General features: G+C 34.8%; 1 protein-coding gene across 1 annotated transcript; it reads right to left on the reverse strand.

Annotated features, from left to right (window-relative positions):
• Positions 1 to 6,053: 6,053 nt before the first annotated feature.
• rhof (ras homolog family member F) lies at positions 6,054 to 12,382 on the reverse strand. The gene is made up of 5 exons (XM_061927045.2): positions 11,880 to 12,382; positions 11,670 to 11,757; positions 8,520 to 8,629; positions 6,753 to 6,887; positions 6,054 to 6,613 (listed from the first exon to the last, which is right to left on the reverse strand). Exons 1-5 carry the CDS (start codon positions 12,006 to 12,008, stop codon positions 6,449 to 6,451), a joined length of 627 nt encoding a protein of 208 aa, XP_061783029.1. The 5' UTR covers positions 12,009 to 12,382; the 3' UTR covers positions 6,054 to 6,448.

The following is a 12,382-nucleotide window of genomic DNA, read 5'->3' on the forward strand; positions in this document are numbered from 1 at the left end:
AAAATATATAACAAATAATTGTGTGATGAAGCAATTTTGACAGAAAAAAATACATTTACTGTATGTAATTTCATATTTTAAACTTAATCTAATATTGCAACAAATATATTATCGCACATTCCAAACATCAAAATAAGTACTTAAATATCTGCTTGACTCATGATTTTGAAGCAACTAATCCATCAAATTGTACAATGTAAAAAAATAAAAAAAATTCGGTAAAAAACTGGTAGCTCAGTTGCCAGAATTTTACCGTGAAAACACGAAAAAAAAAAAGTGTAATATTGTTTTGCCATTTACAGTAATACACCGTAAAAAAGACCGTAGATTTGACAGTAAAACAGTGCTACTGTTTTCCTATTTACATTTTACATTGTAAAAAAAAACTTTGTACATTTTATGGTAACATTTCGGCAGCTAAACTTTACTCTAAAATCTACATATTTTTCTTACTGTGTACGTAAAAATATATAACAATAATTATGTGATGAAGCAATTTTGACAGAAAAAAATAAATTTCCATCCATCCATCCATCTTCTTCCGCTTATCCACGAAAAATACAAAGAAAAAAATACATTTACTGTATGCAATTTCATATTTTGAACTTAATCTAATATTGCAACAAATATATTATCGCACATTCCAAACATCAAAATAAGTACTTAAATATCTGCTTGACTCATGATTTTGAAGCAACTTTTCCATCAAATTTTACAATGTAAAAATTATTTTTTGGTAAAAAAAAAATAAAAAAAATGGTAGCTCAGTTGCCAGAATTTTACCGTAAAAACACAAAACAAAAAAATGTGTAATATTTTGCCATTTAGAGTAATACACCGTAAAAACTACTGTAGATTTTACAGTAAAACAGTGGTACTGTTTTCCTATTCAGTTTACATTGTAAAAAAACATTATACATTTTATGGTAACATTTCGGCAGCTAAACTTTACTCTAAAATCTACATATTTTTCTTACTGTGTACGTAAAAATATATAACAATAATTATGTAATGAAGCAATTTTGACATAAAAAAATACATGTACTGTGTGCAATTTCATATTTTAAACTTAATCTAATATTGCAACAAATATATTATCGCACATTCCAAACATCAAAATAATTACTTAAATATCTGCTTGACTCATGATTTTGAGGCAACTAATCCATTAAATTTTACAATGTAAAAATTATTTTTTGGTAAAAAAATAAAATTAAAAAAAAGGTAGCTTAGTTGCCAGAATTTTACCGTAAAAACACAAAACAAAAAAATGTGTAATATTTTGCCATTTACAGTAATACACCGTAAAAACTACTGTAGATTTTACAGTAAAACAGTGCTACTGTTTTCCTATTCAGTTTACATTGTAAAAAAACATTGTACATTTTATGGTAAAATTTCGGCAGCTAAACTTTACTCTAAAATCTACATATTTTTCTTACTGTGTATGTAAAAATATGTAACAATTATGTAATGAAGCAATTCTGACATAAAAAAATACATGTACTGTATGCAATTTCATATTTAAAACGTAATCTAATATTGCAACAAATATATTATCGCACATTCCAAACATCAAAATAAGTACTTAAATATCTGCTTGACTCATGATTTTGAAGCAACTCATCCATCAAATTTTACAATGTAAAAATTATTGTTCGGTAAAAAAAAACTGGTAGCTCAGTTGCCAGAATTTTACCGTAAAAACACGAAACAAAAAAATGTGTAACATTGTTTTGCCATTTACAGTAATACACCGTAAAAAAGACCGTAGATTTGACAGTAAAACAGTGGTACTGTTTTCCCATTTACATTTGACATTGTAAAAAACATTGTACATTTTATGGTAACATTTCGGCAGCTAAACTTTACTCTAAAATCTACATATTTTTCTTGCTGTGTACGTAAAAATATATAACAAATTGTGTGATGAAGCAATTTTGACAGAAAAAAAATACATGTACTGTATGCAATTTCATATTTTAAACTTAATCTAATATTGCAACAAATATATTATCGCACATTCCAAACATCAAAATAAGTACTTAAATATCTGCTTGACTCATGATTTTGAAGCAACTTTTCCATCAAATTTTACAATGTAAAAATTATTTTTTGGTAAAAAAAAAATATATATAGCTTAGTTGCCAGAATTTTACCGTAAAAACACAAAACAAAAAATGTGTAATATTTTGCCATTTAGAGTAATACACCGTAAAAACTACTGTAGATTTTACAGTAAAACAGTGGTACTGTTTTCCTATTCAGTTTACATTGTAAAAAAACATTATACATTTTATGGTAAAATTTCGACAGCTAAACTTTACTCTAAAATCTACATATTTTTCTTAGTGTACGTAAAAATATATAACAATAATTATGTAATAAAGTAATTTTGACAGAAAAAAATACATGTACTGTATGCAATTTCCTATTTTAAACTTAATCTAATATTGCAACAAATATATTATCGCACAATCCAAACGTCAAAATAAGTACTTAAATATCTGCTTGACTCATGATTTTGAGGCAACTAATCCATTAAATTTTACAATGTAAAAATTATTTTTCGGTAAAAAAAAAACAACTGGTAGCTCAGTTGGCATAATTTTACCGTAAAAATAAAAAACAAAAAAAATTGTTATATTTAACCATTTTGAGTAATACACCGTAAAAACGACTGTAGATTTTACAGTAAAATACAGTTTACACTGTAAAAAAACATTGTACATTTTATGGTAACATTTCGGCAGCTAAACTTTACTCTAAAATCGACATGTTTTTCTTAGTGTACGTAAAAATACATAACATAAATAATTGTGTAATGAAGCAATTTAAAATGTATATATTATTCACTGTTAGAAGTGGCCCTCTGAGGGCAGCCATAACTGTGATGGGGCCCCCAATGAAAACGAGTTTGACACCCCTGCTGTAATACTTTGCTTATGAAAGGGTTGAAGTATTTAAAAAGTTTCACGGTATTTATTGGCCCTTTATTTAGACTTAGGCTAGGGCCTCTGGGCACATGGGGATTATTGTGCAGAATAAAATGACTTTGTAAATGGACATAGTGTAAACAAATGGAAATACTCCATCCCAATGGGAGAGCAAGTTCACGTTTTTACCACTGGTAGGCGCTGTTGCTCAAGATTAGTGCGGCAGTATTGTACTCTTTTTGCTTAAAAAAAAAAATTATACAGGAAGTAATAAGTGCCCAAAATGGTTGCTATTTTGAGTTGAGTATTCAAGTGAAAATTCATGGAACAAAATATTGTGTTGGGGGACTAATTGTTGACACATTAACATCCATAAGAAAAATCCATATACTTAAGTCATTACAAGCATTTGAAATGTATTATTAATGTCAGGGGTGTCAAACTCAAATACAGAGTGGGCCAAAATTTAAAACTGAACAAATTAACCTTTTAGTCGGGACCCAAACATTGAATATTGAACAAGCAAGGCTTGTATAACTTTATAGTGACATGCAAAATCCAGTTTCAAATAATAATAATAATAATTAAAAAATATCAGTGGCATATCAAATAAAATTTAAATAAAAATCGAATTCCTCTTTTCTATTTGCAGCCTTCTGAGGTAAATATCAAAATATTTTTTTCCCCCACAGGCTAATAATAAATTTGAAAATAAAATAACAATAATGAATGAATCAAACATTCAAGCCTTGAAGTAGCAAGAGAAAGTGCATGAATAAAACGTTAATTATTGCTCAGTTTGCTACACTGATTTGCTTTAACACAGTTATATAAGCAACGCTTATATAACTTAATAATGCAAAATCAACTAAAAACAAACGAAAAAACATCAATGGTATATTAAATAACATTTAAATAAAAAATTGAATGACTCTTTCCTATTTGCAGCCTTCTGAGGTAAATATCAACATTAACTTGGTGGGCGGGGGCGGGGTTTGGTGGTAGCGGGGGGTGTATATTGTAGCGTCCTGGAAGAGTTAGTGCTGCAAGGGGTTCTGGGTATTTGTTCTGTTGTGTTACGGTGCGGATGTTCTCCCGAAATGTGTTTGTCATTCTTGTTTGGTGTGGGTTCACAGTGTGGCGCATATTTGTAACAGTGTTAAAGTTGTTCATACGGCCACCCTCAGTGTGACCTGTATTGCTGTTGACCAAGTATGGGTTGCATTCACTTGTGTGTGTGTGTGTGTGTGTGTGTGTGTGTGTGTGTGTGTGTGTGTGTGTGTGTGTGTGTGTGTGTGTGTGTGTGTGTGTGTGTGTAAAAGCCGCATATATTATGTGACTGGGCCGGCACGCTGTTTGTATGGAGGGAAAGCGGACGTGACGACAGGTTGTAGAGGACGTTGAAGGCAGTGCCTTTAAGGCACGCCCCCAATAATGTTGTCCGGGTGGAAATCGGGAGAATGATTGCCCCGGGAGATTTTCAGAAGGGGCACTGAAATTTGGGAGTCTCCCGGGAAAATCGGGAGGGTTGGCAAGTATGAGTATTAGCGGCGGGCCAGCTCTAATGTTACAAACCCCGTTTCCATATGAGTTGGGAAATTGTGTTAGATGTAAATATAAACGGAATACAATGATTTGCAAATCATTTTCAACCCATATTCAGTTGAATATGCTACAAAGACAACATATTTGATGTTCAAACTGATAAACGTTTTTTTTTTTTGCAAATAATCATTAACTTTAGAATTTGATGCCAGCAACACGTGACAAAGAAGTTGGGAAAGGTGGCAATAAATACTGATAAAGTTGAGGAATGCTCATCAAACACTTATTTGGAACATCCCACAGGTGAACAGGCAAATTGGGAACAGGTGGGTGCCATGATTGGGTATAAAAGTAAGATTCCATGAAATGCTCAGTCATTCACAAACAAGGATGGGGCGAGGGTCACCACTTTGTCAACAAATGCGTGAGCAAATTGTTGAACAGTTTAAGAAAAACCTTTCTCAACCAGCTATTGCAAGGAATTTAGGGATTTCGCCATCTACGGTCCGTAATATCATCAAAGGGTTCAGAGAATCTGGAGAAATCACTGCACGTAAGCAGCTAAGCCTGTGACCTTCGATCCCTCAGGCTGTACTGCATCAACAAGCGACATCTGTGTGTAAAGGATATCACCACATGGGCTCAGGAACACTTCAGAAACCCACTGTCAGTAACTACAGTTGGTCGCTACATCTGTAAGTGCAAGTTAAAACTCTCCTATGCAAGGCGAAAACCGTTTATCAACAACACCCAGAAACGCCGCCGGCTTCGCTGGGCCTGAGCTCATCTAAGATGGACTGATACAAAGTGGAAAAGTGTTCTGTGGTCTGACGAGTCCACATTTCAAATTGTTTTTGGAAACTGTGGACGTCGTGTCCTCCGGACTAAAGAGGAAAAGAACCATCCAGATTGTTATAGGCGCAAAGTTGAAAAGCCAGCATGTGTGATGGTATGGGGGTGTATTAGTGCCAAAGGCATGGGTAACTTACACATCTGTGAAGGCACCATTAATGCTGAAAGGTACATACAGGTTTTGGAGCAACATATGTTGCCATCCAAGCAACGTTACCATGGACGCCCCTGCTTATTTCAGCAAGACAATGCCAAGCCACGTGTTACATCAACGTGGCTTCATAGTAAAAGAGTGCGGGTACTAGACTGGCCTGCCTGTAGTCCAGACCTGTCTCCCATTGAAAATGTGTGGTGCATTATGAAGCCTAAAATACCACAAAGGAGACCCCCGGACTGTTGAACAACTTAAGCTGTACATCAAGCAAGAATGGGAAAGAATTCCACCTGAGAAGCTTAAAAATGTGTCTCCTCAGTTCCCAAACGTTTACTGAGTGTTGTTAAAAGGAGAGGCCATGTAACACAGTGGTGAACATGCCCTTTCCCAACTACTTTGGCACGTGTTGCAGCCATGAAATTCTAAGTTAATTATTATTTGCAAAAAAAAATAAAGTTTATCAGTTTGAACATCAAATATGTTGTCTTTGTAGTGCATTCAACAGAATATGGGTTGAAAAGGATTTGCAAATCATTGTATTCCGTTTATATTTACATCTAACACAATTTCCCAACTCATATGGAAACGGGGTTTGTAATTTGATATTGCCTCAAGGGCCAAATGAAATTACACGGCGGGCCAGAGTTTGACACCCATGATTTATGTGAATGCTCACTTTGGTGCACGACAGTTTTTCCTCAAAACTGAGAAATAAAGTAATATTGATCAAAAACAACTTTAGCTATAAAAATAAACCATTGATCATACAAAATATTCAACATTTGTTTGTTTTATAAAAGACTTCAAAACACTTTTTTTTTTTCTTTTTTTTTTTTAATAAATGACAGTGAAATAATTACTAAATACATTCCATCTTTCTCCAAAGTGCATATGAAAAACCTTGATGTATCTCCAGTCAACACTTTGACTGACAGGCATGGATGGAGCTCCTCTCTTATCGTCATAAAATGGCACATTTCCTCTTCCTTTTATAGTTTCTGTGTTTGCGACGGGACGCCAGAGCCATTTTGGCGGCCTCCCTGAAGACGTCTTCCACGTTCTCCTGATACTTAGCCGAGCACTCGAGGTAGAGCTCGGCGTTCATCCCCTGTTGGGTGGCCAGGCCCTGCGACCCAAAAGAAACGTGATCAGATTAAAGCAAGGAGGGGTGGGGATAAGCCTGATGGAGTGAAAGCGGCTTTGACGCTAGCCTGCTTCTTCCTCCTCCCAAGTACTTGTTTAAGAACAAGGGAATGACGTCTTACCTGTGTGTAAGTGATAGGAGCTTGATTAATGGCTTTGAGCCTTCTGATGCACTCTTTATCTTTCCTGAGGTCAGTCTTGCAGCCGATAAGGATGACTGGAATGTTGGGACAGAAGTGCTTCACCTCTGGGATCCACTGGGTTAAAAAAAAAAAAAAATGTACATAGTTACTTCATGACACGGAATCCTGTGTAATTGAGCATTTCAATAAAAGACTGCAAAGATATTTAATGTTCGAACTGAGAAACTTCATTTCTTTTGGCAAATAATCATTAACTTAGAACATACTTGCCAACCTTGAGACCTCCAATTTCGGGAAGTGGGGGGGGGGGGGGGGGGCGTGGTTGGGGGCGTGGTTAAGAGGGGAGGAGTATATTGACAGCTAGAATTCACCAAGTCAAGTATTTCATTATATATATATATATATATATATATATATATATATATATATATATATATATATATATATACATATGTATATATATATATATATATATATATATATGTCTTAATAAGGTTATCCAAAAAATAGTGCTCGATACCGTAGTAGAGCGCAATATATGTATGTGTGGGGAAAAAAAATCACAAGACTATTTCATCTCTACAGGCCTGTTTCATGAGGGGGGGGTACCCTCAATCGTCAGGAGAAAAATCTCTTGACGATTGAGGGTACCCCCCCTCATGAAACAGGCCTGTAGAGATGAAATAGTCTTGTGATTTTTTTTCCCCACACATACATATATATATATATATATATATATATATATATATATATATCTACATCCTGAAAATATGCAAACAAAACTGTGTTTAGATGATTGATACTTCAAACTTGCATAAATAAATATTAAGGAATATAACATAACTTGGCTTCTGAGAGCTTCAAAATGTAATGAATAAAATGCTAAAGTTGTTGATAAACAGGCAATTATTTTAATAATTAAATATGGTCATTTTAAATGAATTATTATGATCATTTAAAATGTATTATTTCAAATATGCTTATTTTAATGTATAATTATATGGCTGAGTGTAATAAGGAGTCAGGAAAAAAATACAAAGAAAAATACAATTAATTTTGATGTTTTTAGCAAAATATAGTAAAGATGTATTTATTTATTTATTTTTTTAATTAATAAATATATTTATTTTTAGGTAAGATAAACATAATAATACAATTTATCTCTTGTCTGGATGATTTAGTTCTTGTCACCCTGTTGTCCTCCCGTAGTGAAAAAAGGCTGTCCTCACTCAGGTCCGCATGGAGCTGGAGGGGGCGTGGCCTCCAGCTCCGGCTGAAAATCGGGAGATTTTCGGGAGAATATTTGTCCCGGGAGGTTTTCGGGAGAGGTGCTGAATTTCGGGAGTCTCCCGGAAAATTCGGGAGGGTTGGCAAGTATGCTCAAGGAGGAGGTAACAAGAATAATCATGAAGGAACCTGTGCCCCAAGAGCATTTTAGTAGAATAGCCTTAGTGTACGGCATGTACTTTAATTAGACATGTGAACTTAAATAGTACCAGTACTGTAATTGGCACAGGAATATACAGTGTGTAACAAAATCTCTCGTATTGCGTTTCAACAAGAAGGCCTGAGAGCAAGTAAGTGACCGATATTGTTCTCTTGTGCTCTCTGCACGAGGTCAGAGTCCGCACAAAAAGCAAAGATCCATTAGTTAATCATAAATGAGAGAAGGCCGGAACTGGAAATTCCAGTTTAAAAAAAAAAATCTTTGTATCGGCATTCTTAAGATTGTGATCTTTTTTGTACCTTTATGGTGACATTGTCAAAACTGGTTGGGTTGGTCACATCAAAGCAGACTAAAATCAAATGGGCTTCCTGGTAGGAGAGCGGCCGCAGCCTGTCGTAGTCCGCCTGTCCTGTAAGACAAACAGGAGAGCTGATTAGAAGTATGCAAGGATTGTAAACAACAGTGGGTGTTAGCCCTGACAGAGGTGATTCATGGAGATATATTATGTTGCATTGTGTTACAAAGTTAGGGCATATTTCACACAAGAAAACCACATCCTGGGTCCTAACTTCCTTTTTTTAAGTTGACGCAAGACATGGCTGCAATGTATACCAAAAACAGATAAGCCACCAACTTCTGGTGACGGAAATTCCATTTGTCGTGCATCACTACAAAGACAGTTTATTTTCACATAAATAATGATGCCCACTTGCAAACATGTGACATAACATCCCTATAAAGTGCACCATAGAAAACAGGAGTCCTGTTTCCCCAGGTATGGAACATCCTGGGGGAAAAAAACCCACAAAGTACCGTATTTTTCGGACTATACGTCGCAGTTTTTTTCATAGTTTGGCCGGGGGTGCGACTTATACTCGGGAGCGACTTATGTGTGAAATTATTAACACATTACCGTAAAATATCAAATATTATTTATCTCATTCACGTAAGAGACCTAGACGTATAAGATTTCATGGGATTTAGCGATTAGGAGTGACAGATTGTTTGGTAAACATATAGCATGTTCTATATGTTATAGTTATTTGAATGACTCTTACCATAATATGTTACGTTAACATACCAGGCATTATTTATGCCTCATATAACGTACACTTATTCAGCCTGTTCACTATTCTTTATTTATTTTAAATTGCTTTTCAAATGTCTATTTTTGGTTTTATCAAATAAATTTCCCCCAAAAATGCGACTTATATATGTTTTTTTCCTTCTTTATTATGCATTTTCGGCCGGTGCGACTTATACTCCGGAGCGACTTATACTCCGAAAAATACGGTACTCATTCAGGTTTCACTGAAAGTGTGCACTGCAAAAACTGAAATCTAAGTAAGATGAAATATCTCAAATAAGGGTGATATTTGCTTATTTTCTGTCTGACAAGATAATTTTTCTCACTAAGCAGATTTTATGTTAGAGTGTTTTACTTGTTTTAAGTGATCTCAGTAAGATATTACAGCTTGTTGCTGAGATTTGTTGACCTATTTTGAGTAAAACATGCTTGAAACTAGAATATCAAGTGTTGCAAAGCTGTGTCATCAACACTCACAAGTATAAAACTACTTTTTTAAAGTAATAATTTCTTATTTCAAGCATGAAAAAAAATCATGACTTTGACACAATTGTGTCTCACATTAAAACAGATGACAGCCAAATGGACTTTGCGGTTTTATTTTCAATGAAACAATAGAAAATACGTACTCATATAGTAGTACAGTCGTTATTAGTGAGAATATACTTATTTTAAGGTATTTTTGGGTTCATTGAGGTTAGCTAATTTTACTTGTTTTGGAAAGTCTTGACAAGCCAAATTTCCGTGTTCTATTGGCAGATAATTTTGCTTAGTTCAAATAAAATACCACTAATTTTTGTATTTTTTCCCCTTGTTTTTGAACACTGACTTTTTGCAGTGTATAAGGCGCACCGGATTATAAGGCGCACTGTCAGCTTTTGAGAAAATTGGAGGTTTTTAGGTGCGCCTTATAGTGCGGAAAATACTGTACGGTATATTCACGTTTCACTTCTTTCGTATTGGGTCTTGAGAAGATGTACTGTAATAAACGGGCATGCTGAAATGTGAGGGTTGTGAAATAGTCTACTATTGAGGTGAGCTAATTTTACTTGTTTTGGAAAGTCTTGACAAGCCAAATTTCCGTGTTCTATTGGCAGATAATTTTGCTTAGTTCAAGTAAAATACCCCTAATTTTTGTATTTTTTTTCCTTCTTTTTGAAAACTGACTTTTTGCAGTGTGAAAAAAACGGCATGACAGCATAATTTAAATGTTCCTGAGGGAACTCTCCTGAATGAATCAATAAAGTATTATCTATCTATCTCTCTAATTCGGCACACGCTAAAAGTGAGTTTAACGCTCAAAATCAGCCAATTGTAAATTGTTGTAAAAATGACAACTTTCCAAATGTAATTTGGCATGTCGGGCGTGAAAAAACTGAGCTTTTCTTACGTCATTCACGACAGAGGTTCCTCTGTTTGGTGACACTTTGTTGGTGTTTTTCTTGACGTTTTTTTGTCCAATTGAATTCAGAATTTATCTCAGTATGTGCAACTGGTGTATTTGTACCAATTCATGTCAACTTTAATGCTCTAAATATAAAAAGTATTTGTGTAACAACTGGACATTAGCTGATATTTTGAAGCACTGAATATACTTTTTTTCCCCAACAGATATGGATATATGTACACTGCAAAAAGTCAGTGTTCACAAACAAGAAAAATATATATAAAAATGAGGGGTATTTTATTTGAACTAAGCAAAATTATCTGCCAATAGAACGAGAAAATTCGGCTTGTCAAGACTTTCCAAAACAAGTCAAATTAGCTAACCTCAATGAACCCAAAAATACCTTAAAATAAGTATATTCTCACTAATAACAAGTGCACTTTTCGCTCAACATGTTAAAAAATATTCTTAAATTAAGTAAATGCTAGTGCCATTATCTTGACATAATGATATGCGCTCGGCATCATGATTTTTTTTTTCATGCTTGAAGTAAGAAATTATATTTTATACTTGTGAGTGTTAATGACACAGCTTTGCATCAGTTGATATTCTAGTTTCAAGCATGTTTTACTCAATATAGGTCATCAAATCTCAGCAACAAGCTGTAATATCTTACTGAGGTCATTTAGGACCAAAACCCTTAAAACAAGTAAAAGACTCTAACATAAAATCTGCTTAGTGAGAAGAATGATCTTATCAGACAGAACATAAGCAAATATCACCCTTATTTGAGATATTTAATCCTTCTTAGATTTCAGTTTTTGCAGTGTATTAGTCATAAATTGTAATCTGACTTTACAATAAATGGAATTGATCATTATATGCAATGTTTTCGATGACGTTCACCACTTCTGCTGAAAGCTTGACTGCTTAATTTTGGTATTTAATACACAAAATGTCCAACATGGGCTTTACCTGCTGTGTCATACAGGTTGACCTTTACTTCTTTCCCTCCAAGAACCACAGAGGTGGAGTATTTTTCAAACACGGTCGGGGCGTATTTCTGTGTTAAGACACAAAAGGACGGGAGAGATGTTATCAATCAGACGGGTTATTTTGCGCTGAATAACCGGACTTCAGCCAAAAATGATTAGGTGACATTGTTAGAAGTGATCTTCACCTTACCTCTTGGAAATAATCTTTAGCGTACACCATCAAGAGCGACGTTTTCCCACAGCCTCCATCGCCCACAATGACAATTTTCAGTTTGTCTCCATCCTGGGTAGTGCCACTACCGGCGTCTTTCTGTGTCATCTTGCTTCCAAACAACTTCAACTTCACTCCATCCACAGTTCAATGGTATAGGAAGTCTGATCAGTTTGGGAGCTCGGTGATGATTTACATACAAGCCTCATCTTTTTCAGCATTCTCTAAGTGTGTTTACCACTTCCTGTTCCTGTCACACTGAAAGCGGGACGCCGTCACATCTCTTCTTTGCTCTATGCTCGTGTTTAGCATCTCTGGATATGAATAGCACTCGCTGCTGCTGCTGCACCCACTTCCTTTATTTTACGTGTCATTGAATGGGTGGCAACTTCAATGTGCAGTACTGCCTCCGTTTGTTTGTGCTAGAAATCACACGTTAAAAGGCAGAATGCCAGCTCTTAGATGTTTCCCAAATTTGCAAC

This window comes from Nerophis lumbriciformis, linkage group LG32 (assembly GCF_033978685.3).
Source record: "Nerophis lumbriciformis linkage group LG32, RoL_Nlum_v2.1, whole genome shotgun sequence".
Taxonomy (NCBI): Eukaryota; Metazoa; Chordata; class Actinopteri; order Syngnathiformes; family Syngnathidae; genus Nerophis; species Nerophis lumbriciformis.